Consider the following 27,825-nt stretch of genomic DNA (forward strand, 5'->3'; position numbering starts at 1 on the left):
GCAGATGGTAACTGCAGCCATGAAATTAAAAGATGCTTACTCCTTGGAAGAAAAGTTATGACCAACCTAGATAGCATATTAAAAAGCAGAGATATTACTTTGCCAACAAAGGTCTGTCTTGTCAAAGTTATAGTTTCTCCAGGAGTCATGTATGGATGTGAGAGTTGGACTATAAAGAAAGCTGAGTGCCAAAGAAGTGATGCTTTTGAACCGTGGTGTTGGAGAAGACTCTTGAGAGTCCCTTGGACAGCAAGGAGATCCAACCAGTCCATCCTAAGGAGACCAGTCCTGTATATTCATTGGAAGGACTGATGTTGAAGCTGAAACTCCAATCCTTTGGCCACCTGATGCAAAGAGCTGACTCACTGGAAAAGACCCTGATGCTGGGAAAGATTGAGGGCAGGAGGAGAAGGGGACGACAGAGGATGAGATGGTTGGGTGGCATCACCGACTCAATGGACATGAGTTTGGATGAACTCCGGGAGTTGGTGATGCACAGGGAGGCCTGGCGTGCTGCAGTTCATGGGGTCGCAAAGAGTCGGACATGACTGAGCAACTGAACTGAAGAGGCTCTTTAGTTCCTCTTCGCTTTCTGCCATTAATTTGGTATCATGTGCATATCTGAGATTGTTGATATTTCTCTCAGCAGTATTGATTCCAGCTTGTGATTCATCCAGCCCAGCATTTCACATGATGTACTCTGCATGTAAGTTAAATAAGCAGGGTGACAATGTACAGCCTTGACGTACTCCTTTCCCAATTTTGAACCAGTCTGTTGTTCTGTGTCCAGTTCTAACATGGTTAGTGGTAAAAATGCATTGTAAATGCAAACATTTAATTGATATTTAGAAAAAGCAGCATTATCAGAATGAGCTGATCATTCTGTTGGGTGTTGTTGCCTTGCTGCTAATTTTTCTATTTTTGCCTTGCTTTTCCATTCTCTGATTCCCTTGCTTTGGTTCCCAAAACATCTCCCACCAAGTAGTAAAGCTGAAAGATGTGGATAAAGATAGCCTTTAAGTAATCCAGACAGGAGACTACATTTTGGGGAGGCATGTGCTCAGCCCTATGCTTTAATTATCAGATCACTCCATTAACTGAAGAAAGAATAATTTTTTCCTACTTGCTGTAAATTGGTCGAAAAGAGGATTAGAGATTCACCAGAAATATAGGCCATAGTGGAAACCAGAGAAAGAGAATAATCAGTCATACTCTTGCTCTCAGAAGGCTGGTCAAATGCTGCTTTCTTATTGGTGACCATCACTTATTGGTGACCGTGTTAAATCAGAAGTCATTTATGGAAAAAGTCATTTGTGTTTCTGTGTCTGTTTATCCTGTCTCTTGGTGAATTGGAAAGCTCTTTGGAACCTTTCTCGACAGAGCAATCACAGTTTTTTGCAAATGTAGTAACTGTCTCCAACTTCTCAATGAAAGGATGAAGTATGAAAACCAAACAGAAAACAGAAGAGAGTTAAAGGGTCATCAAAAAAGAAGGAAAAGTTGAAGAAATACACGAGTGTATTTAAGTTCATAAAATGAGAATTTTCCATGCCTCTCACCCAATGCTGCTTCTTCATTTTCTGAACTAATACTAGGGAAAGATTTAATCGGTAAATTTGAATAAGATGAAGTCCATGAAGGAATGCAGAATAAAAATAGAAAATCAAAATTAAGGAATGTGGAGAAGCCAAGTAAGCAGGGAAAAAATGAAGTCAAATGACTGGGAAGAATAAGTGGAAAATACTCAGTATGCCAGAAGCCTTAGAAAAACACAACCCTTTTGAGAGGACATTGAATTAAAACCCAAAGTGTCTTTTTGGTAAGTTAACTGAAAAAAAATGGTTGAAACCCTTTGATTTAAAGTGAGTATTTAATATTAACACACAGGACAAAAAACTTTGAAGAGGAAAACCACAGAAAGGTTAAAAAAATCAGGCATTCCATATATATTTTTAGGCTCGCTAGTTAACGATAAAAGACACCCCCCTGTTTAAGCTGATGTATAATTAAGGTATCCAAGTACAAAGAATTCATCTCTGAAGCTAAATTAGAATGTAGGAGGCAAAACCTGAGGTTTTTGCAGGTACTCTTTAAAAAAAAAACAAACTTCTGAAAGTATTCTCTATTCTTGGAGTAAATCATTGAGAAGCTTCCATAGGTGAGGCACTCCAGTCAGTGCCATGGGGGTGGGGGATGGGTATACAGACAAATACGATTTCTTTCAACACTAGTTTATGAAAGGCTGATCATCTAGGAAGGCTAGAATCAATGCTTTCTGAAATTTGGTTATTTCAGGCCGCGCCCTGTAGTTAGTTGCCCTCTAGTTAGTGCAGAGTTGACCAATGCAAGCCTCAAGGCTTTTGTTTAGAAGAAAAGAAGAGTGAGTGGCAGGGACACAGAACATACTTTAATCCTTTTTAATCCTTTTTTAATTACGTAGAATCATCAAATGAGCACAGGCGACCTCGCTGAACGGGAATGCAGTCACGCTCTCGGGGGCTTAGCATCAGTCCGTTTGATCTGGTACCCTGTGGCCTCGGGCTGTTGTGCTTTCTACCATCCGGTGTTATTAGTGATTGTGCTTTAATGAGTCCCCTCTTCTCAATTTAAAAAACCTGTTCATGTGAAATGTTAAGCGCTTTTTAACCCTCGCTGTAACCTCTGTGAGCTCCGTCCCATTCTTAGACGTGTCCTGACACTTGGTGGCATTCGTGAAGCCAGTGGGCGCTCAGGATTTAAACCCAAGTCCCTCTCTGGCATCCAGTCTTGGCATTACTCTTCTGCAGGCTCTGTCACCTTTGATCTCAATTCTGAAATCCACAAAACTTGACAAATGGAAGTTCTTTTTTTATACCCTTGGTGCTCAAACTCAGTCTGTGGTGAAAGCTGGCCTGAAGTGGCTTGGGGCATGATCCTCCCTGCTCAGTGTGGATGTTCACAGGTTGTACTGCACTTGTGTCTGTGTAGACTGGGCTCTTTCTTGCAGCGGATGTATTTTTTTTAACTTCCTAAAATCTGAAAACCTTTCAGCTCAGAAGCCATCTAGCCCTGTGGGTTTCCAGAACAGATATGAACCTGATCGCCCGTTGTCACCTGGCAGCTGCCAGCCCATTGCCACCTCTCCTGAGCCTCCCTCCCATCCTGCTTCCCACCACCTCACCGCCGCTGTGCGGTTCATCTGTGGCTCTTCATGCTGTGGACAAGGCGACTTAAGCAGATCAACTTTTGTTGCCCCCAAAACTCAGATAGAATACCGAGGTCATGCTGATGACTTCCAGTTCCAATTCAATACCACAGGGTTCTCGCTCTTTCCCATTCCCTAACTTCCATCTCCAAGGAGAACGTCATCGTTTCTTTTGTGCCTTTTTTTTTTTTTTTTAAAGAAAATGTCCTTTCTATATAACCAGGATACAAACTATTTCTCCTGGTACATGCAAACGTGCATGCCCATTTTAATTTAGATAATAGGTCCTTCATTTTATAATGAGGTTCACCACAAGTTGTTTTGAAATATCAGCATTTTTAATGCACTTGGATGAACAATGGTTCATCCATAAAAATTATATTTATGCAGAACATTTCAGGAATGATTATATATATATATATATTTATATATATATAATCTGAAGCAGAGCAGCCTGAATCATTGTGTTAATCATCTAAGGCCAGATAAATGTGTATCGAGTAAGTGTTGGAAGGTCATTGCTGAGATGCTACACTTCTCTTCCTTTTTGGAGTATTTCCTTTAGGAGAAAAGGGAAAAGCAGAATTATTGATTAATTAAAGATTTATTGGAGGCCTTCAGTATACTACTCAGTTAGAATGAGGAAAGTGAGGGATGGGTTAAGACTTTAATATTTTATTCTGACTTTTCTGGAAATGGAGAAGGGGGCAGGGGGCATTGGGCAGAAGAGGTTCTGCAGGTGAGCCTCAAAAGTGGGTTCTTTTATTTCCAGTCTCACTTGCTGAGGACAGGAAAGGAAGAAACCAGAACTGGGCTAGAAGTGTTAAAATGGATTTACTTCTGAACCTCTAATTTGCTGCCTCATCATAGGCAGAAGAAAGTGGAGAGTTTGGAGGTGAGCCCTGCTTCCTTCTCTCCAGGCCTGGCCCTGAGGTGGCCCATTTCCTAGCAGCCTGCAGGGGACATGGGGCATTGGGCAGGCCTATCCGATCGTGAGGGAGTTTGGCCGGACCTGTAAGTATCACAGGACAGAAGAACTAACATTCACTCAACACTTGGCTCTGTATCAGGCTCTGTACATGTTGTCACATGTCGTCTTTACAAAAATGGATGTTTCATCCCTATTCTACAGATTAAGGCAGCTGAAACTCAGAAGTTAAGAAGCTTAAGAAGGGTTTCCCACCCCCCACAAGGGCGGAGTTGAGGCTGAAGCACATTTCTGTCCCCAGAGCTCCTGTCCTTGCTGTCACATCCTCGCTGGATTTACAGCAGGGTGGGGCTTGGGGGCAAGACCAATCATGGAACTGCTGGGGTCACATGGCAGCCAGGGAAAGGGCTCGGGGTCTCCTCTTTCATGTGGCCTGGTATCTTTCCTCTCACTGTGCCACCACTCCACTGCTGAGGGCACCTGTGAGCTGGCTTCTTGGGCACCTCCCGAGTCCTGTGTCTCAGTCAGACCCAGGGTCTGTGGCTGCTTTCTGGTCCTGAGAGAAACATGTTTGAAGAAAGTCTTAGGAAGCAGTCGACCCACAGTAGGTGAATGTCGGTGGAATGAATGGGTTTGCTGCCTTCTGGAAACCCCTGTGAACAGGAGTGGATTTACACGTTCTCCTAGTTTTCTATTTGGCAGTTTTCCCACAGGGTTTATTTGAAAACAAATTCTGATTATATCCCAGGTCACTTTTCTTTCCACCACTGGGAACACTAGGGATGTATTTGTGCGGAGGGAAAAAACATAGCTTTCGAGGTTGCCTCTTGGAATAAACGCTCCTTTTCTATTCTAATTAAATTATTTTCTTAAGCTTGCTATTTCAGAGGATAAAGATTTAACTAGAGACTGCAGGGTTACTTAATGTTTTCTTCCCAGCCAGTCACTGGGCTACCATTGCTGCTGCTGCTAAGTCGCTTCAGTCGTGTCCAACTCTGTGTGACCCCATAGACAGCAGCCCACCAGGCTCCCCCGTCCCTGGGATCCTTCAGGCAAGAACACTGGAGGGGGTTGCCATTTCCTTCTCCAATGCATGAAAGTGAAAAGTGAAAGTGAAATCGCTCAGTCGTGTCCAACTGTTAGTAACCCCATGGACTGCAGCCCACCAGGCTCCTCCGTTCATGGGATTGTCCAGGCAAGAGTACTGGAGTGGGGTGCCATCGCCTGCTCCGGGGCTACCATGAGAACCCTTTATTATTCCATCTGTTAGGGTATAAAATCATGGAACATTTTTCATCTGTTAATAGGGAGAGATAATGCGTGTGAGAAAACTTCATATATGTTCCTACGAAAGGAGCTTCCTGTGCGCCTGGCTAACACAATGAGAGAAGTTAATCTTCTGCCGGAGAACTTGCTTAACCGCCCTTCTGTGGGATTGGTTCAGAGCTGGTAAGTACATAGTGTGGGGCAGATGGGTCTACCCAGAATGCTCAGAACATTTGACATTGGGACCATTCTCCCTAAAAGTACACATACTGCTTCCTGTGGGTATGACTCATTCAGGATAGCTGGGTTTCTTAGGTAATTAAAGGGCTTTTTTTTTTTTTAACTGATACGACAATGTGTAATTATCCTAAGGAAAATGCTTTTCAACTGTATGAGACACTTCTTTGACTTTTCAATTTTTTTCTGGTTATAAATCTGAATTTTCAGGTAATTGAGAGTTTTAAGTTTTTTTCTTTTTGATGCAGACCATTTTTAAAGTCAGTTGAATTTGTTACAGCATTGCTTCTGTTGCATGTTTTAGGTTTTTGGCCCTGAGTCATGTGGAATCTTAGCTCCCCGACCAGGGACTGAACCCACACCCCCTACGTTGGAAGGCAAAGTCTTAACCGCTGGACCACCAGTGAAGTCCCAAGTTTTTCTGAGGGGGAGGGGTGGTGGTGGAGAAATCTCAAGACAGTGTATAATTGTCCTAAGGGAAATAACTCCTCAACTGTACCAGACACTTTCTTGACTTAAATTTTTTTGGGTTATAAATGTGATTTTTCATTGGAAAAAAAAAATAGGGAAGTGAAGAAAATTATGGAAAGAATACCAATGCAGTGGCCCCTGTGAGCAGGTCTCCCAATTCTTTCTTTGACTAGGGGAATGTTGTTACTTTGATCCAGTCTCCATCATGGTTTTTTCTGTTTTTCCTTTTAAAAAAGTTTTTGGAAGATCATACTTATTTTAGGACAAATTAAGTCATTTGAAGGGGAATGTCCAAGTGAAAAAGATCAGCCACCTGCTGTGCTGCATCTGCCCCATGAAAAGTCTGAAAAATCTGTAACAGGATAACTTAATGTGATGCTTAAAGCACGTGCTGTCTAATTGAGGAAATTGAGTTTGTGACTGAACTGCCCACTCGGTAGGCAGAGTGTGAGGCAGTGGCTGAATGGTAGGAGGGAAGACCAGGTGGTGTATTTTTAGAAAGGGATTTACATGGAAATGCTTGCATGTCTCCTCTGTATTCTCCAAGCAGAGAGCAAGTCCCCATGGAGAAAGCTGGAGGAGTACGTGAGGCTGGATACAAGGAGAGTGGAGCCATTCATTAGTTGGTGGCTAGAGGGTTAATGGAGACCGGGCTACTGGAGGATGGCCATTTACCAGTCATTCCTCAGTAATGCTGGTTATAGTACATTCTAAAGGGTTGAGAATGAGTCATCTGAGAAGCAGTCTATGGGTGGTCTTAGAGGTACAGTATTCAGTTCCCTCTCCCAGACAGGCAGCCATGGCTGGCGCAGCAGACCCAGGACCCAGGATAGCTCAGAGAGGCAGCGACCTTGGCTTCCATCTCAGAGTCAGTTGGATTTTGCCCTGAATTCATAGCTTGTTTTAGAAGCAGCAAGTATTATGCTTGCTTGCATGAGACTTTCTTATTGCTCTTGAGACCATGATAAGAGATTTTCCACCATGAAATATATAAGCACTATTAGGGGCCTGCTACTGGGCCGGAAATTCTGGGTAGGCTAGCTATCTTTCAATATTACTGTATCACCCTGATCTCGGAATCCAGTTCAGGAGCATGCGTCGTCTTGATCTGTCATTTCCTTTTCTTTTCGAAAGTGAATCTTGAGTATACTGGGCCGTGAAACTCACCTGGAGTCAAGTGTGTTCTCCGTGTCTTCTTGACTTGCAGGCTGAGAAGCTCAGCATAATCTTTGACCTCTTTCCACTTATAACATCTTTTTAAATGACATCCCCTTCCGTAAGGATGGTGTGCCAGCCTGAAAATCTGCTGACATGTGGCAGGCCTGAGGGCATCACTGTGGATGGCTGACTGTGGCCTCTTAGGATGGCTTGACCTAATGATTTTAACAGTGTCTAATTCATAGCCTTAAATGCTCAGAAACCATATTAAAAAATTATCCTGAGATGAACATGCTTTAGTATCATGCATTGTCACAAAGTTCAGGTGAGGCTGATTAATAAGATGTCATTCCTGTTTATGTGTTTATAAGCTAAACAGTCATGTTCAGTTGGTGGCATGCCCTCATCCTCTATCCAAAGCAGAAGAGTAGGATTAGTAGTAATTAGTTACTAAAAATAATTAGGATAAGGGGTAATTTGTTCAGACATGTTCAGACCCAAAGCAGAGCTCACACACTTCTAAGTAATTGGAATCTCTGAATCGCGTTATATCCTCCATTCTCCAGATCTATATTGGACACATTATAGTCAGCTGGCACTGACTGAGATATGTTGGTATTCCTAATCAACAACAGGACCTGTTTCAAAGGGCCTAAAAGAGGCTAGATGGGGAAACAGTGAAAACAGTGACAGACTTTATTTTGGGGGGGCTCCAAAATCACTGCAGATGGTGATTGCAGCCATGAAATTAAAAGACGCTTACTCCTTGGAAGGAAAGTTATGACCAACCTAGACAGCATATTAAAAAAGCAGAGATATTACTTTGTCAACAAAGGTCCGTCTAGTCAAGGCTATGGTTTTTCCAGTGGTCACGTATGGATGTGAGAGTTGGACTATAAAGAAAGCTGAGCGCCGAAGAATTGATGCTTTTGAACTGTGGTGTTGGAAAAGACTCTTGAGAGTCCCTTGGACTACAAGGAAATCCAACCCGTCCATCCTAAAGGAAATCAGTCCTGAATATTTGTTGGAAGGACTGATGTTGCAACTGAAACTCCAATACTTTGGCCACCTGATGCAAAGAACTGACTCATTTGAAAAGACTCTGATTCTGGGAAAGGTTGAAGATGGAGGAGAAGGTTGACGACTGACTCAATGGAGTTTGGGTAAACTCCCAGAGTTGGTGATGGACAGGGAGGCCTGGTGTGCTGCAGTCCATAGGGTCGCAAAGAGTTGGACACGACTGAGTGACTGAACTGAGAAGAGGCATTCTTTCTCCTCCATGTACATGTTGATGAATTTAGGTTAACTCTGAGAAAGAATCTTCTTTATTTCTGATTCTAACTTCTTAGCATCCTTTTCAGGATCACACACTTGCTTATTAAATATTCTGCACTTTTTTTGGGTAATCAAACTATAGACTTGTGTCCCAGTTAGGCTATGTGTATTAGCAAGTTAGCAGAAAATCCAACTAAGCCTGACTGAGCAATAAATGGTAACTAAGATCCTCCCATAGGATGACCTTTTGGAGTTGGTGTAATTCAGAGAGTCACGAGATTTTCAAGGTCCTACTTTCCATGGGGTTGACTTCATTCAGTTCAGCTCAGTCACTCAGTCATGTCCGACTCTTTGCGACCCCGTGGACTGTAGCAGGCCAGGTTTCCCTGTCCATTACCAACTCTTGGAGCTTGTTCAAACTCAAGTCCATCGAGTTGGTGATGCCATCCAACCATCTTGTCCTCTGTTCTGACTGGATTTTCTCCTGGTGACAGAATAGCTGCAGCAGTTCCAGGCTTTACATCCATGCACCTCTCTCCCAAAGACCACCAGCAAATCTGCTCTCTCTCTCTCTGTTTTTTTTTTTTTTTTTGAAGTCGCTCAGTCGTGTCTGACTCTCTGCATCCCCGTGGACTGTAGCCCACCAGGCTTCTCTGTCCATGGGATTCTCCAGGCAAGAATACTGGAGTGGGTTGCCATTTCCTTCTCCAGGGGATCTTCCCAACCCAGGGATCGAACCTGGGTCTCCTGCATTGCAGGCAGATGCTTTATCCTCTGAGCCACCATTTTAGTGACCTGAATTGAGGCTCCATTCTTGAGCCAACCCCCTGAGTTCAAGGGAATGCAATGCAGTGACAGGCTTAGACCAGGACTATCAGACTAATTAGGAATTAGTGACAAGAGGAATAGGATTACCCAGAGGAAAACTGGTCACTCAGGAGCTCTGCATAGTATCAGCTTCCCCTGAAGCACTTGGATTCCATGGGAGAGCGAGGGGATTGGATGGATACCTGGGTGGAAATTTAAGGTACTCTAAGGCTTATGACCAACCTAGATAGCATATTGAAAAGCAGAGACATTACTTTGCCAACAAAGGTCCGTCTAGTCAAGGCTATGGTTTTTCCAGTGGTCATGTATGGATGTGAGAGTTGGACTGTGAAGAAAGCTGAGCACCGAAGAATTGATGCTTTTGAACTGTGGTGTTGGAGAAGACTCTTGAGAGTCCCTTGGACTACAAGGAGATCCAACCAGTCCATTCTGAAGGAGATCAGCCCTGGGATTTCTTTGGAAGGAATGATACTTAAGCTGAAACTCCAGTACTTGGCCACCTCATGTGAAGAGCTGACTCATTGGAAAAGACTCTGATGCTGGGAGGGATTGGGGGCAGGAGGAGAAGGGGACGACCCAGGATGAGATGGCTGGATGGCATCATGGACTCAATGGACGTGAGTCTGAGTGAACTCTGGGAATTAGTGATGGACAGGGAGGCCTGGCATGCTGCGATTCATGGGGTCGCAAAAAGTCGGACATGACTGAGTGACTGAACTGAACTGAAGGCTTCCCTGGTGGCTCAGACGGTAAAGAATCCTCCTGCAATGCGAGAGACCTGGGTTCGAACCCTGGGGTGGGAAGATTCCCTGGAGAAGGGAATGGCTACCCACTCCAGTATTCTGGACTAGAAAATTCCATGGACTGTATAGTCCATTGGGGCCACAAAGAGTTGGACATGACTGAACTGGCTGGTGACAAAGGAAGAGGGGAAGGAGGCTGGATGTTGGGTAGGCACCTAACACAGTATCTCTTTTTCAGGTATATGCAGAGTTTTCTTGAACTTCTAGAATATGAAAATAAGAGCCCTGAAGATCCTCAGGTCTTGGATAAGTAAGTAGGATACCAAACTTACCTGAAAGTCAAAAAAATGTTTTGGTAAATGGAACTCATGTCACTGAGAGCCAAGAAGTACAAGTGGGATGGAGGCATTAGGTTTCTTAATGGGTAACAGCTCAACACTGCAGTTTTTAAATTAATTTTAATTGGAGGATAATTACTTTACAATATTGTGATGGTTTTTGCTATATATCAACATGAGTCCGCCACAGGTATGCATGTGTGTCTCTTCCCTCACCCATCCTGACCCCTCTTCCCACCTCCCTCCCCACTCTATAAATTCGAGCTAAGAATTTAACTAGTACCAGGAGACCTTTCAAATTACACCTCATGATCTAATTCTTAATATTTGTGCTTCTTTCTGGTGGACTGGTGCTGGGCACCCACTGTAAATATTGTAGTAAATGTTCCACCTAGTGGTAGTTTTAAGAATGCACTGACCTCTGTGTATACATGAGTTTATGTACTTAGTCCCTTATGATTTGTTTTTAAAGTTTCAATGCAGTAATTACATTTGAGCTCAGAGAAAAGATAATGTTTTTATTCTGGAGAAGCATAAAAGTATGCTATTAACATAACTCTTCTGAATTCTATTGCTGCTATTAGGCACGGAGACTGCTAACTTTGCATGCTGATGGGAAATATTTCCAGTTTTTCTTTTTCATTTAACCAGAAAACACCCAGCTCTGAGTGTGTTTTTTCTCCCGCCAAGAGAAATTGTGACCTCTTCCCATTATTTTTCTCCTCTTTCATATACCCATCATTGAATGCATACAGCAGGCCCGTTGTGCTGAGGAATTTCCAAGTAGAAATCTGGCCCACATCATTGTGACAACCAAATGCCTTACGTGTAGGTGTTCCATAAAAAGAACTGAGAAATATCACGTTACATAAGTGACCTTAGCTCGAGGCATTTAACCCAGCAGTCTTAATTCACAGATAAGGAAAATGAGGTACAAGATGGGAAGTGACTTCCCCAAGATTGTAACGTCAGTTTGGAGCAGAGCTGAGTCTCTAAATCATGTTTACTCTCCCTCAGTACAGTTGCTCTTTGCAATGCACCATGTTGCCAGAATTGCTGGTCTGAGTTGTGAGTAGCTAGGTTGGATGTACTTGTAAATTAAAATGCAAAGGAAAAAAAGTCCTGAACTGTTTTTACTTCGCAAGATGTTTTGTTAATGGGTCTATGAAATGTGGAAGAGGAGGCATTGGATTAGAGCCCTGGCTGTAACGCTTTCCTTGTTACAGGCCTTTGCTGTCATTTAAGTTATCAAAGTTAAATGAATTGAATCCAGAAGCTTTGTTTTCACCAAAGTCCTTAGCTAGTGACAGTTTGTTTGGCTGACTGACCTCTCTAGCTTCAGATTTGGGGATATAGGTTTGTGAGCATCTGTGATATTATATTTCTGCTGTGTACTTCCTGCAGTCCTGTGATTTATGGACACAAGCCTTTAGAAGCTGCCAACTTCTGGATCCAGTGTGTACGAGATCGTAATGATAACAGCTCTCAGTGAGTTTCAGTAACCTGCCCAGGTTGCCATGAAGCTAGTTGGGAGACTTGGGGTTGTAGAAGCCAGATGCTTGTGGTGAAGGAAGGAATGGGGAGTCCTGTTCATCATAGCAGCCTTTTCTGCTCAGTGAGAGTTATACAGGAGTCGTGAGCAGGGAAATCATAAGTAAAGTGAAAGTAGCAAGGAAGATGAGGATGTTGATCATAATGACAAAGTTTAGAAGAGTCCCAGGACTTCCATAGTGGTCCAGTGGTTAAATCTCTGTCTTCTTATGCAGGGGGTGACGGTTCGATCTCTGATCAGGGAACTAAGGTTCCATGTGCCACAGTGCTGTGCTTAATCACTCAGCTGCGTCAGACTCTTTGTGACCCCATGCACTGTAGCCCACCAGGCTCCTCTGTCTGTGGAAATTCTCCAGGCAAGAATGCTGGAGTGGATTGCCTTGCCTCCTCTAGGGGATCTTCCAAACCCAGGGATCGAACCCAGGTATCCTGCATTGCAGGCGGATTCTTCACCACCTGAACCACCAGGGAAGCCCTGGGTGTGGCCAAAAATGTAAAATTAAATAAGACTTGTTGCAAAAAAGAAAAGGAGCCTCAGAAGATTGGGAAAGTAGTCTGAGAACTGAACCATTGAGGCAAGTCTCCTCCCTACAGATAAGTTGAGTCACTTTCCTACTGTAATGAATTGTTACACTTTAGTAAAATTTCATTATGAATACATTGGGACTAGCATTATATAAAGGATAAACGGTCCATTAGAAAATTTCTCATGAATAATTTTGACCTTCTAATTTCTGAGTTGACTTATTCATTTTTGCTGTCTCTGTACATGTGTATTTATTACAGAAGAGTTTCATCATTGAGAAACATAAGACTGCAGATAGTCACTCCAAATTTCCATTACTGGGAAATTGAATTACTGTTAACATTTTCCTTCCATCCATACTTTTAACTTGGCGTATGTGTTTCTATATGTACAGAATGTTTTGTTTTGTTTTTTACAAAGATAACAGTGTCAGCATTATAGGTCTACACCACTGTTAGTAATTTCATAGTGGTCTGCCTGTAGATAAGTCAGATGACTTGACCTCCTGTTACTGGGTTTAGAATAGTTTGTGGTCTTCTTGGTACCCTAAGTAGTGCTCTGAAGAATAGCTCTGAAATACGGCTGTTGACCTTGTCCAGTTCTTTTCCTAGAGTCAGTTCTGGGAGTGGAATAACTTTCTTTGGGCTTTTGATACAGGCTGCTCAGTCGCCCCTAGAAATTCATCAGCTACGTGCCCACTCTCTAGCCAGCAGTGGTTATTCTTTGCCAGTCCGGTAAGCATAGTGTTGCATTGTTTTAATTGGCTTTTCTTTTATTATTTCGAAGGTGAAGTTATTGGCATTTGCGTGCCCTCTGGTACATTTTCTATTGATACCAGGCCACTTGCCTAGTTTTCTGTTAGGGTGTGGTCATCTTTTCCTTTACCAAGAATAGTAACTCTTGTGAATATATATTTCTCAGATTTCACTTTTCTTGTGTCCTTATAAAATTGCTGAGATCCTAGACAGTCCTATGATTTGTTTCTTCATGGTTTCTGCTTTTGGTATTAGGCTTAGAACAGTCTTCCTTACTCCCAGGGTTATATACTCACTCACCTGGTTTTCTTCTTTCTTTTCTACAATTTCACCCTTTTACATTTAAGTTGTTTAATCCATTTTTGGGCGTAAGGTTTAAAATTGGGGCATGACTTACATTGTTAGTCAGCTATCCCAACTAATTTGTTTCCCTACTGACTTACATTGCCACTTCATCATCAGTTTTGCTGAATTTTTACCCACACCTTCTAATTCATCCTTGATCCTGGTGCCAAGGTTTTTATTTGGTTCCATCGACTTGCCTTTCTGTTCTTAGTTACCATTCTCATTATAGTTTTCCCTCTACACCTTTACAATAATGTACCCAAACATTTGAATAGGTTTGTCTTAATCACCTTTGTTCTATCTGTGTTCCATCACTATTTTACTGCTGTGAGAAATTTGCTTCAAAATTTTGCTTTTAAAGTTTGACACCATTTATTTCTTCATGGAAGCTATCTTTTTAAGAGTCCATCATAAATCCTTGGAGATTTTTGGTATTGTCTTCATGTTGTCAGAAGAAACATCAATAAATTCTGCACTTATGTATTCAGCAAACATTAATAGGGTCTGTTTCATATGTAATCATTTATCTAGAAAGTCAGTGGATTCCTAAAAAGGTATTTGAGCATTCTGTTTCTTTATTTAAGAAGTTAAGTATTTCCGAAGGAAGACTTTCTGTAGAAAGTTTCTAGCAAAAACTGGGTAATCCTTTAGTTTCTTGTGAGTACTTCCTTGTAGCCTATGATGATAATGATGGCTATGCCTATAAAAATACCAGCAGGTAAATAGTTCCAAAATAAAGCTGGGAAATTTGTGCATTAGTCCATGAAACCTAAAGACTGACCACTTTTTTTGTTTCCTTCCCATGCAGCTTTCTACAAGTCCTAATTAAAGTCAGAAATAGACACAATGATGTGGTTCCTACAATGGCCCAAGGAGTGATCGAGTACAAGGAGAAGTTTGGGTTCGATCCATTCATTAGCAGTAACATCCAGTATTTTCTGGACCGATTTTATACCAACCGCATCTCTTTCCGCATGCTTATTAACCAGCACAGTAAGTTGGGTTTTCTTGGTCCAGTTTTGAAAAGAGAACCAGAGTGATTTTGCCCAAATGTTTTCCTATTGCTTCACTTTCAATTACTGATCTGCATTTTTGTCTAGAAATTTTACTTCTAGGTCAGTTTTTCCTAAGTGACTTCTATCTATGAAAAGGCTAATCTTTAGAACTCTCAAGGGAATCCTTGAAACGCTTTTTGGATACTCATATTAGAGACAGGACCACTGCCTGCCTTTTAAGCCTCTGCTGTTATGTTCCTGGTGGGGCATAGTATCTGACAGGCACCTGGCACTCTGGTGTTCATCTCTGAATACTTCCAGTGTCTCTAGAGTCAGTTCTAATCTTTATCCAGGATGGCACATGGCTTCTTTTTTTGGTTTTAAAAACAAACCTGAGATAATGATACTGAGAATATTGAATTGGCATGTTGGCAATATGAGCAATTGATCTTACATTTCACAGTGATCAGTGAAATCAGATTATGTGGAATTGTCAAACCCTAATCTTGTATTGAGAGTTTTACTCTCCTATCTAGGCTGATAAGCAGATAAGAAAAGAATAACTAAAATTATGTCCACAAAAACTTTTAAACTCATTTTCAGCATGTCTCTGTGTCCGATTTCATAATTTTTATGAAAAAAGCATCTAGTGTCTAGAGTCGAATTCATCCTTTTTGTTAAGTCAGAAAATGGACAGAGCATCTTTATTTTAGTAATATTACTTTATTTGGATAAACAAATGTTATGCAGCTGTTAAATGTGGGTTTGTTCTAAATGTATGTCTCTTGAAAATGTAAATGTTTGGCAATTTACAGGAAATTTAAAAGAAAAAAAAAAGAACCGCAATACTATTGAATTAAACTACTTAGATAACTGCAGTTTCTTTCTGACCTGAATATGTGTGTCCACATATATATGTACATGGTTTTCAATCATTAAACTTGCACATCTCTTGTTTATCTTCCACTTAATCATTTTGCACTTTACATATTGGCCTAATGCCCATGTTTGTCCTCTTTCATAATTAAAACCTTCACCTATTTTATTTAAGCATTCTCCTTTTGTGTAGTATAAGTTATTTCCCATTTCTTATTTGATTTAAAAATAGGCACACATATAAACATTTGCATTCAGATTGCTTTTTTCTTTGAAGGGATCTCCTTTTGACTTTTTAAAAAAACTTAATTGGAGGATAATTGGTTTACAATGTTGTGTTGGTTTCTGCCATACAACAACATGAATCAGCCAAAATTACGCATATTTTATAAAGTATACAATTGTATACATTATAAATTTATTGTATAAATTGTCCTCCCTCTTGAACCTCCCTCACACCCCATCCCAGCCTTCTAGGTTGTCACAGAGCACCAGGTTGAGCTCCCTGTGTCATATAGCAACTTCCCACTAGCTGTCTGTTTTACACGTGGTTGTGTGTAATGGACTTCCCTGGTGGCTCAGACAGTAAAGCGTCTGCTTTCAATGCAGGAGACCCGGGTTCAGTCCCTGGGTCAGGAAGATCCCCTGGAGAAGGCAATGGCAACCCACTCCAGTACTCTTGCCTGGAAAATCCCACTGTTGGAGAAGCCTGGTGGGCTACAGTCCATGGGGTCACAGTTGGGCATGACTGAGCGACTTCACTTTGTGTGTATATGTCCGTGCTACTATCTTTAATTGTCCCAGCCTCTCCTTCCCTGCTGTGTCCATAAGTCTGTTCTCTCATCTCCATCTCTATTCCTGACCTTCAGATAGGTTCATCAGTACCATTTTTCTAGAATCCATATATATGCGTTAATATCTGATACTTTTTTTTTCTCTTTCTGACTTATTTCACTCTGTATGAGAGACTCTAGGCTCATCCACCTTTCTAGAACTGACTCAAATTCATTCCTTTTTATGGCTGAGTAATATTCTATTGTATATATGTACCACAACTTGGGCTTTTTTTCAGAAGTAAAATTTTGCCAACGTTCTATATTATGAAAGTAGTTGAGTGCTCTCTTAAAAACGCTTGCACAAATAGTGTGGTATGGTGAAAGTAACTTCTATGATCGAGGCATTTGAAGTGTTCATGGTAAAATACCCTTTGTAAACCTAGCCTAATGCTGCAGACTATTTTGTAAATATTTAGTGAATGTTGGAATAACTGTCTAGGATAGTGCTGAGAAGGTAGGTTAACTTGACTCAGGATGAAAGGAAGCTGTTTTTCAACCAGATCACATTGGGTTGGGGAGAGCAGGTTGGATACGTGCTTCATGTTGCTGCTTTAGGACCTGCTAACTGCATGGGGCAGGTTTCACGGCATGGCAGGTCCTCCATTGTACGATAACTGATCACCAACCAGTTGAGTGGATTCTGTTACGCTAAGTCACTGTGGATGCTAAAACCGCTTTCACAATGAGAGGATCTTTTCAAAACTTTAAAGCCCTGAATTCATCTCTGCCGGACCATCCTAGCTGGGTGTGTTTTTAATCCTCTCCCTTTTCTCTTGGATGTGTTTAGCACTTCTGTTTGGCGGTGACACCAATCCTGCGCATCCGAAACACATTGGAAGTATTGATCCCACCTGCAACGTTGCTGATGTTGTGAAAGGTAAGGAGGCCAGTGTCATGTTAGGGATTTCGTTTCATTGGGATGTGTTAGGGATGCAGTTTCATTGAGGCAGCTTGGCTGTAGGGTTATGGCATTGAACTGCTTGCTGGTTCATCAGACCACTGTGGGCCCAAGCCACATGATCCAAGTATGATCTTTCTTGGCAGCTCAGGCAATGATGCATAGTTTGTAATGCTCAAAATGGGAGTTTCTACTTCACGGACCAGGGTTTTTCTTGTAGTTCTAGCTAAATAGTAAATATTTAAGAGTTTAAGTAAGAGTCTAAGTTTTGATTGCCACCACTGTCTGAAAATTTGAGAATATAAACCTTTGTTGTAAAATTCAGCTGAATTCACGCATTGGTTAAAAAGTAGACATCTTACTGACATGCCCTCCAGGTTGTAGGTTCTATGAGGCATTTGCGCTCACGGGTTCACTGGACATTGAGCTGGGCTCTGTTCCATTAGCCTCAGGGTACAACAGAGCCCATTAGAACAGCATTTTCCTCAATTTTCACTTAAGGTAAATGCTAGCTCCAGAAAGCCTTCCTGGTTGTAAATCATTGAGCGGGTTCCTGGCCTTCTCCAGTTTTTTTCGGTGTTATGGTTACCCCATGCAGCCTCACATTCTGAGACTGTCCCCTTTCCTGGGTCGTGTCTCCTGCAGCCTTCCTCTAAACCCACATCTTACCCTGTCATGACCATTGCTCTCCCAGATCATCATCAGGATCTCTCTTGCTCTTCCTTTATCTGGATTGTGTAGCTAGGTGAGAACAGGTAGAGGAGGGCTTGGTCTCTTTGGCAAAGCTCTCAAGTCCGCCTAAAGTGGAGTGACCTTTGCCATCGAAGCTTAGAGGGCCAAGGGAGGGGACCCAGTGTGGGCAGCCTCCCTGGTGGGGAAACAGACCAGATTTTCAGCGGCTGAAGCTAAGGAAAACCTGTCTTACTAATATTTGGTTACCCTGGGTGTCCCCCTGGTGGCCTTAGCTCAGCCAAGGCTTGTCAGGCTGCCTTGGCCTCTGTTTAGTTAGAAAACATGTACTCACATTACTCCAGTTATAAGTAAATAGGCTCAGCTTCAGCTCCCGAATATACCTGTAGGTTTCTCTCTCACAAGATAACCCTCTGCAGGCCCCTGGCAGCGGAGGGAAGCAGGATCCATCTGACCAGGACTTGTATGTTCACCTGGCCCTGGCCCAGTAGCTTTTATGATCTAGAAAACCTGGTTCACATAGTCAACTGCCATATGTGTCTTACGGACAAGACACATATCCATAAAGCAAAAGGGCATTATAATATTGATACTTTTGTCTTATACTTAAATTGCAACTCACCTAGAACTTAGTATATGCCTGTGTACATGGTCAATAAATACTGCTTGGCTTCAGAGATGTCCAACCTCTGGTAATTTACTTAAAAAAAAAAAGGCTTTATTGCAGTACAGTTCACATACCATCCAATTCACTCATTTAAAGTGTACAATTCAGGGATTTCTAGTATGTTCAGAGTTGTACAGCTGTCACCATAATCCAATTTTAGAAGTGTTTCATCACCCCACAAAGAAAACCCCATACCCATTAGCAGTCATTCCCCACTGCCCCTCTCCCCAGCCTTAGGCAACCACTAGTTTACTTTCTGTCTCTACAGATATTCTGATTCTGGACATTTCATGTAAATGAAGTGATACAGTGTGTGGTCTTTTGTGATCGGTTTCTTTCACTTGGCGTAATGTTTTCAAGTGTCATCTATGTTGTAACATAAATCAGTACTTCATTTCTTTTTATGGTTGAATACTATTCCATTGTGTGAATAGACTGCATTTTGTTTTATCTGTTCATCAGCTGATAGACATTTAGATGAGCTAGGTGACCTTGGACATGTTATATAGCATCTTGGGCCTCAGTTCTTCATCAATAAAATGGTGCTCTTGGCAATTCACCTGTATCCTAGGGTTCAATGAGTAAACATAAGTAGAGCTCCTGAAGCAGGGCAAGCACCCAACAAGGGCTGGAGGTAGACAAGTTCATGAGCGTCCTAGGGCAATCCCATGAGTCATGTGCCTTCTCACTTATACCATTGATTGTGTAATAAGTTGGTGCCTTTGTGTTTGTTTCTGGCATAAATTGTTGTTGTTCAGTCATTAAGTCTTGTCTGATTCTTTGTGACCCCATGGACTGCAGCATGCCAGGCTTCCCTGTCCTTCACCATCTCCTGGAGTTTGCTCAAACTTATGTCCATTGAGTCAGTGATGGCATCCAACCATCTCATCCTCTGTCATCCCCTTCTCCTCCTGCCTTCAATCTTTCCTAGAAAGTCAGCTCTTCACATCAGGTGGCCAAAGTTATTGGAGCTTCAGCTTCAGCATCAGTCCTTCCAATGAATATTCAGGCATAAATTAAAAAATATTTAAAATCATTTAGGACATTGGTAAGGAGAAGGCAATGGCACCCCACTCCAGTACTCTTGCCTGGAAAATCCCATGGATGGAGGAGCCTGGTAGGCTGCAGTCCATGGGGTCGCTAAGAGTCAGACATGACTGAGCGACTTCACTTTGACTTTTCACTTTCATGCATTGGAGAAGGAAATGGCAACCCACTCTAGTATTCTTGCCTGGAGAATCCCAGGGACGGGAGAGCCTGGTGGGCTGCCATCTATGGGGTCGCACAGAGTCGGACACGACTGAAGCGACTTAGCAGTAGCAGCAGCAGCAGGACATTGATAAAACAACTGAATATTTGATGATACCCACTAGAGTGGGTAGCAGTTCCCTTCTCCAGGGTATCTTCCCAAATCAGGGATTGAACCCAGGTCTCCTGCATTGCAGGCAGATTCTTTACCAGCTGAGCCATTAGGGAAGCCCAGATATCCAAGAAACATTGTTAATTTTGTAGATGTGATATTGGCATTGTGGTTATGTTCATTTTAAAGGCATCCTTAGCTTCAAGAGAGGTTCTTTGAGATACCACACTTGATACAAAATGCCATGTGGGATTGACTCCAGAGAGTGGGCAGTGAGAAAGACTGGGCTGTGTTGCGAAGCATTGAGTCTTGTGATGAGCACACAGGGATTCTTGACACTGTGCTCTGTGCTTATGTCTATGTTTGCAGTTCTTTATGATAAAGCTGTAAAAATATACTCCTTTTTTTTTAATCATCTCAGTGTTTCTCCACAAAAAGCCTCTCATTGATTTTTAGAGAGGTCGTAGCCATGAGTTAGTGTAAGTAGAGAACTAATGGGCATTCTCGGCAGTCGTTAGCGCTGCTGTCCGGTGAGTCAGAGGAGGCTGGATGCTGGTGGAGAGCAAGAGCTGGTGTTTGCAGCCCTTTTTGTCTGTGTGACTCTTACTGAATCCTGCCTGGGCTTGGCATCATTTGTAGCAGTGCTCCTGTTGGTCTCTCTAAAGTGAAAGTGAAAGTTGCTCTGTCGTGTCCGACTCTTTGCAACCCCATGGCCTATACGGTCCATGGAATTCTCCAGGCCAGAATACTGGAGTGGGTAGCCTTTCCCTTCTCTAGATCTTCCCAACCCAGGGGTTGAACCCAGGTCTCCTGCATTGCAGGTAGATTCTTTACCAGCTGAGCCACCAGGGAAGCTCTAATGGGGGTGTAAATTCCTAAAAGGCTGGAATTAACTCTCATCCATGCTTGCATCACTTTTCTCAGAGACAGAAGTTTTGTACCAAACACTAGCCGAGGATTATGTGCAAGACAGTTGGATCAGTATTTGAAAGAAAAAACCCAGAAGTTCGTGTCTCCTGCTTTCTTGGGCCTTTTCAGTCGAATCTTTGACCCTGGGCCAGATGGCTCCCTCCCTCATTCTGGGCTCGCTCACAGCTTTATCTTCACTCCTTCTCCTGCCCTTTTTGACTTTTACTCAGCAAACCCACTTGTTAGGGTGAACACAGCTTATTCCATCCATCCTCTCATGGAATCATTCCTACTGCTTGTCTGGCACAACTGAAAGGCAAAGCTTACCCCCACGCCCCTCTGCCGCCTTCCCCAATGCACGGCTACCCCTCACACTCAGGAGGGGCGGGGCAAGGGCTGCCCTGCTCCCCACTCCCCACCACTTCTTTCAAACCTTGTTTTTCATTTCTTAATAACCTCTTTCTTTAAGGAAGACAACAGTGGGGGCTGGTTTTAAATTCTGAAAGCAACTTCCACACCATCAGCTCTTCTGCCACCTTCATAAATCATAAATTGCACCATAGCACACTGAGGACGCTTCGCTTGGACATACTTTCTAGAATACAGTGGTGGTGCTTCTGCTTGGGGAGGCCTGTGTTAACTAAGGGTCACTTGTCTTCAAACTGTTGGTGTAAGTTATACCACACGAATATGTATAAACATACATACTTTATTTATACGTTATGTAAACTGGAGAAATGTGAGTACAGAAAAGAAACTGATTTCCATAAAAATCAGGTTGAATGCTTTGGAAAGGCGTGATAAAAAAAGTTTCTTAAAAATGTAATGAAATAACTGTAAACAAGGTAACTATTAGGTGGCAGGGCAGCGGTGAGGAAAAATATGAGCAAGAATCTGCACTCAGATTGCTTGACAAGTATTTTTAGTGCACTTTAAGGAAATAGAAATTGGAATTCATAGCTGTATGCAGTATTGTTTATCTAAGAAATATGACCTGGAACCCCTTTAAAGGAGGGGCTTTGGCCTTACATGAGAAGATTGGTAGAGGAATAAACTGTGTATTCATATGTGTATTTTAGGTTAATATTTACAGTTGTGGTCATATTTTATGGTTTCTTACTATCCAGCTGTTTTGTCAGTCATCCAACTCCTGTTCCCAGTTTGGTCAGTTAAGAGGACTAATACCATATTGTTGTTGAGTCACTAAGTCGCGTCTGACTCTTTGCGACCCCATGGACTGTGACACGCCAGGCTCTGTCCTTTATTATCTCCTGGAGTTTGCTCAGATTCATGTCCATTAAGTTGGTGATGCTATCTAACCGTAAAAAGTGCTCACTGAAGAAAACTGAGAAAGTGTGGGAAAAGATGGAAGAAAATAAAAATCACCTGTCTTCATAGCCCAGTGAGAACATTGTTTCCTACCTTTGAATTCATACCCACTTTTTAATGGTATGTAACTGTGAATAATGCGCATCTCTCTATGAAATCCGCAGTACTTGTATATTTCCCCATCTCCAGTGCCAGTGCCCACCACACACCGCCTTCCTGGATGAATCCAGTATCTGATCTGCTCTACTCATAACCTATATATTCAGTTGGTTTTCCCAGCCAGGTACATATAATCCTTATTCCTCAGTGAGGCACTAGTCTTAAATCAGTTGCCTTTCCTGCCGTGGCAGAATTGGCTTGACAGCCTAGAAGGAAACATGAAAGTCTCTTTCCTCCTTGTGGGTAAAGCACATTTTAATCGGCAGCTTTCTGTTTCATGCCCTATGGACCCCATTCTTAATTCTCAGAGTGTCTGGATACCCAAGCAAGAGCTCTTTCTGGTTCAAAATAAGTCTGAGACAGAATCAACAAAGTAGAGAGCACCGGCTCTCAGAAGGCCTTAGAAGTTCTTCCATATCTTCTAGCAAAAAGACACTGGAGCCTCCACTGCCAGGTGCCCCAAGGGCAGCAGTCAGAGTCCCCAAGGCTCCAGGCCTCTCCAGCTCTTCTCCCCAATCCCCCCAGTACTGTCAGAAGAGGAAGAGATGCGTGTCGGCATCCACAACTCTTAGTGACGTCTTCCCACTGCCTTCCTCGACAGTATTGTTGTCACTGGTTTTTCCCCTTCTCCTCTTAGCTTCTGAGATTTCTCAGTTAATCTTCTAACTCGGCATCTGTGTCTCTCATATTTTGTTCCTTTCCTTTTGTTTTAGGAAGCTTGAGGTAGAGGGTATAGGGGTTCGAAGTCCTAATGACAGCTCTGCTGTTGATTTTCTCAGCTGTGAAGGTCCTGCGCGGTGTAAGCATAGTCAGATGTCAGCACCAAGTGGCCTGTGCGTGTGTGCGTGCAGGTGTGTGCGCATGTACACACATGTGCCTGTGCATGGGTCTGCACATGTGCATGTGTGTTTTATAGCCTTAGGAAGCCTGAAGGGACTAACAGTGATCCCATACTTAGATCTCTTGAGACACACTCTAGGAAACTTTTATGTAGAAAGGTAGGGACAGTATTTTTATTTTTGACTAGACAGTTGTATAAATGTGTTAGAGTGGGGTGCATCCTGCATCACAGTAATTGAATGTGCAGCACACTCAAGCATGCCTCCTTGCTGCTTATTTAGCACATTAATATCTATCTTTACACATCTGCAAATTACAGCCTCCTGGCAGCAAATGCTAGAATTAGTGTTGTAGAGCAGTTCCCATTATCCTCTGGGAAGTGCCTTCCATTGTGACTGTTTCCCCTCCTTTCTTTGTAAGAAACTGTAAGACAAAATGGAGAATCCTATGGTAAGATCATTTTAAAGGTACAGACTGAAGTACTTGGTACAAAAGTCAGCTCTCACAGCAATGTTAGCTCACCTGTGTTGTTCGTGAATGCTGTCATTACTCAGCTTAGCCTAATAGCGCACAGATGGAGTCTGGAGAGCATGTCCTTGTTCTGGGTTGGAAATAACGTCTTGTGCTCTCACTTCGGGCTCTTCAGGTGATGAGTAAGAGAGACCCACTCCTGCTAACTCAGGAGACAGATGTATTCAGAGAACCTAGTAGGTTCCAATGTAATCCTAGGGCAGGAAGCACTTTACAGTTGGAGCTATAGAGATTGGAACTGGGCAACAGAAAGCAGGGTTTTTTTTCTATGTATCTTAGTAAGTAGGTCGGTCAAGTCACTCTCAAGACTCTTGAGAGTCCCTTGGACTGGGAGATCAAAGCGGTCAGTCCTAAAGGAAATCAGTCCTGAATATTCATTGGAAGGACTGATGCTGAAGCTGAAACTCCCAATAGTTTGGCCACCTGATGCAAAGAACTGACTCAGGAAAAGATCCTGATGCTGGGAAAGATTGAAGGCAGAAGGAGAAGGGGATGACAGAAGATGAGATGGTTGGATGGCATCACCAACTCAATGGACATGAGTTTGAGCAAGCTCCATGAGTTGGTGATGGACTGGGAAGCCTGGTGTGCTACAGTCCATGGGGTCCCAAAGAGTCAGACACAACTGAGCGACTGAACTGGTCAAGTCACGGCCGCCCTCCCCACTGTCCTGTCTGTAGACAGGCAGACCTTTTAGGGCAGCTTGTTAAGGGTGAGGACAGGCACTCCAGGCCTTCTTTCTACTCTATCATAACTCTCCATGTATCCTTTTGTCTTCTGCCCTGCCTGACTGTCTCCATCCTGAATGCGCAGAAGATGAATTTCACTGACTCAGCCCATCTCTTGCCCAGGACACTTATGCGTCTGATGAGCCTGTGGATTGGTTGCTCTTGTGTTAGATGTTCTTTCCTCACTTCTCCAGTTGGCTGTGTTTTGGGCAATAGCAGAGGTTCTGGCACTTAAAAAAAAATAAAACCCTGATTCTCTCCTCTCAGGATGGGTTTTGAGTAGATGATGATAGATAAACCTTGTGAGAATTGACTTCAGCTTGTCTTAAAAGAAGCATACCTGTGACTGTGTAATGCTTTGTGGTCATATGAATTTGCCTTGTTTGGGTAGTGCTTCTTAAGCATGAGCTTTATGATTTTCGGTATGCTTTTCATTTGTTTTTTCAGCGTTCACTCAGATTCATCCTTGTCCAGACTCTGATATTTGTAAACAGACAATGGCATGTGTTTGGGATAGAGGCTAATATGGATAGCAGGGTTCTCTGGTGAATTTTGAATACGAAAGTCTTCTAATGATAACATCTAATAACAACATTACCAAAAAGATCTTCATGACCCAGATAATCATGATGAGTAATCACACTTACTCACACTCACCTAGAGCCAGACATCCTGGAATGTGAAGTCAAGTGGGCCTTAGGAAGCATCACTATGAACAAAGCTGGTGGAGGTGATGGAATTTCAGTTGAGCTATTTGAAATCCTAAAAGATGATGCTGTGAAAGTGCAGGACTCAATATGCCAGCAAATTTGGAAAAATCAGCAGTGACCACAGGACTGGAAAAAGTCAGTTTTCATTCCAATCCCAAAGAAAGGCAGTGCCAAAGAATGCTCAAACTACTGCACAATTGCATTCATCTCACATGCTAGTAAAGTAATGCTCAAAATTCTCCAAGCCAGGCTTCAGTAGTATGTGAACCGTGAACTTCCACATGTTCAAGCTGGTTTTAGAGAAGGCAGAGGAACCAGAGATCAAATTGCCAACATCTGCTGGATCATCAAAAAAGCAAGAGAGTTCCAGAAAAACATCTACTTCTGCTTTATTGACTATGCCAAAGCCTTTGACTGTGTGGATCACAAGAAACTGGAAAATTCTGAAAGAGATGGGAATACCAGACCACCTGACCTGCCTCTTGAGAAACCTATATGCAGGTCAGGAAGCAACAGTTAGAACTGGACATGGAACAACAGACTGGTTCCAAATAGGAAAAGGAGTATGTCAGGGCTGTATATTGTCACCCTGCTTATTTAACTTATAATGCACAGTACATAATGAGAAACGCTGGACTGGAGGAAGCACAAGCTGGAATCAAGATTGCCAGGAGAAATATCAATAACCTCAGATATGCAGATGACACCACCCTTATGGCAGAAAGTGAAGAAGAACTAAAGAGCCTGTTGATGAAAGAGGAGAGTGAAAAAGTTGGCTTAAAGCTCAACATTCAGAATACGAAGATCATGGCATCTGGTCCCATCGCTTCATGGGAAATAGATGGGGAAACAGTAGAAACAGTGTCAGACTTTATTTTTTTGGGCTCCAAAATGCAGATGGTGATTGCAGCCATGAAATTAAAAGACGCTTACTCCTTGGAAGGAAAGTTATGACCAACCTAGATAGCATATTAAAAAGCAGAGACATTACTTGTCAACAAGGTCCGTCTCGTCAAGGCTATGGTTTTTCCAGTAGTCATGTATGGATGTGAGAGTTGGACTGTAAAGAAAGCTGAGTGCCAAAGAACTGATGCTTTTGAAGTGTGGTATTGGAGCAGACTCTTGAGAGTCCCTTGGACTGCAAGGAGATCCAACCAGTCCATCCTAGAGGAGATCAGTCCTGGGTGTTCATTGAAAGGACTGATGTTGAAGCTGAAACTCCAACACTGTGGCCATCTGATGCAAAGAACGGACTCATCTGAAAAGACCCTGATGCTGGGAAAGATTGAGGGCAGGAGGAGAAGGGGACGACAGAGGATGAGATGGTTGGATGGTATCACCAACTCAATGCACATGGGTTTGGGTGGACTCTGGGAGTTGGGGATGGACAGGGAGGCCTGGAGTGCTGCGGTTCATGGGTTCACAAAGAGTTGGACACGACTGAGCGATTGAACTGAATAACATAACGTCCATACAGTATTAAATATTCCTTTGTGCTTTTCTTAACATCTAATGCAGGATTCCTGGCTATAGTAGATCTGTTGTGCTTGTTGCTATGTGAACCTTCCCTTTACTCTTAATGACTCAGTCTTTTTTTATTTTAATCTCTGTGTTTACATTTAGGGTACTCTTCCTTGGGGAAGTAGAAATGTGCTACACCTACAGTTTTGTTAGTTACTTTATCATCAATACTCTATTTCTCTTGAAAACAGGTTCTTAAAACAATGAAAATGACATGTTCAGTGGCAGTAATAATCATTTCCTGATACTTCCTTTTAAAGATTGATGGTAAAGAAAAAACCTCTTAAAAAGATTGAAATTTTTTTAAATAATAAAAAGTAAAGAAAAAAAAGATTGATGGCTCAAATATTGGATTGGCCAAAATGTTCATTTGGGTATTATTGGAAGATGGTATGAAAAGCTCAGAAGAACTTTTTAGCCAACTCAATATATCACAGATAAAAGTAATTTGATAAATTATTATATTTTAGGGTTTTGGTTTCTATTTAAGAAATATGAAAGTTTTATTAGAAAGCTCATTAGTAGAACTTACATTTTACTCTAGATATAAAGGAAATGAATTTTTAAGCCAGTAGTTGAAATTTGGTTGTAATGTTGGTGATTTTAAAACCTTTTTCATTTTTATGGTATTTTACCTGAACAGAAGTGTTCTATTTGAGTATATATATATGCTGTCATATTTGCCAGCGCCCATGATCACTCATATCCTATGAGGGACAGTGACAGAATTAGCATGACCCAGCATTGACTTTCTCGACCAGTAGTCCCCAAATCTAGCTTCTCTTTTCAGAACTACTTGCTAAATAAGTTTTTTTTTAATTGTTTTAAACCATAGATTCCTAGGCTACACAGAACTACTGCATCAGAATCTCCAGGGGTTCATTTTACTTGTAAACTTGCTAATGAATTCTGCACATGCAGTTTTGGGGACCCCTCTAGGGCACTAGTTCCCCATCTGACCAGAAAGAACATCTCTCATCATTATACTTGATTGTACTTGGAGAATTATCATATGGGCAGGGTTGTTCTATTTAAGAGAGCCATGGGAATTTGTAAGGATGCATGCAAATACAGATTTTGCCATTACTGCCCCCAAAATACTTCTGGCTGGCTGATGATACATGTGAGTCTTCTTGTCTTGAGTTTCTCAAGGATCATGATGCAGTTCCTA

General features: G+C 42.2%; 1 protein-coding gene across 2 annotated transcripts in view; it reads left to right on the forward strand.

The window, feature by feature from the left end:
• The window catches only part of PDK3 (pyruvate dehydrogenase kinase 3), a 79,162-nt gene that overhangs the window by 21,069 nt on the left and 30,268 nt on the right, over positions 1-27,825 (forward strand). For both annotated transcript variants that reach the window (XM_070289867.1, XM_070289868.1), the window contains exons 2-5: positions 5,420-5,561; positions 10,329-10,400; positions 14,414-14,598; positions 17,100-17,189. In XM_070289867.1, coding sequence (XP_070145968.1) covers positions 5,420-5,561; positions 10,329-10,400; positions 14,414-14,598; positions 17,100-17,189 — 489 coding nt within the window. The remainder of the gene's footprint in view (positions 1-5,419; positions 5,562-10,328; positions 10,401-14,413; positions 14,599-17,099; positions 17,190-27,825) is intronic.

The sequence above is a fragment of the Ovis canadensis genome, chromosome X (genome assembly GCF_042477335.2).
Source record: "Ovis canadensis isolate MfBH-ARS-UI-01 breed Bighorn chromosome X, ARS-UI_OviCan_v2, whole genome shotgun sequence".
In the NCBI taxonomy this organism is placed as follows: domain Eukaryota; kingdom Metazoa; phylum Chordata; class Mammalia; order Artiodactyla; family Bovidae; genus Ovis; species Ovis canadensis.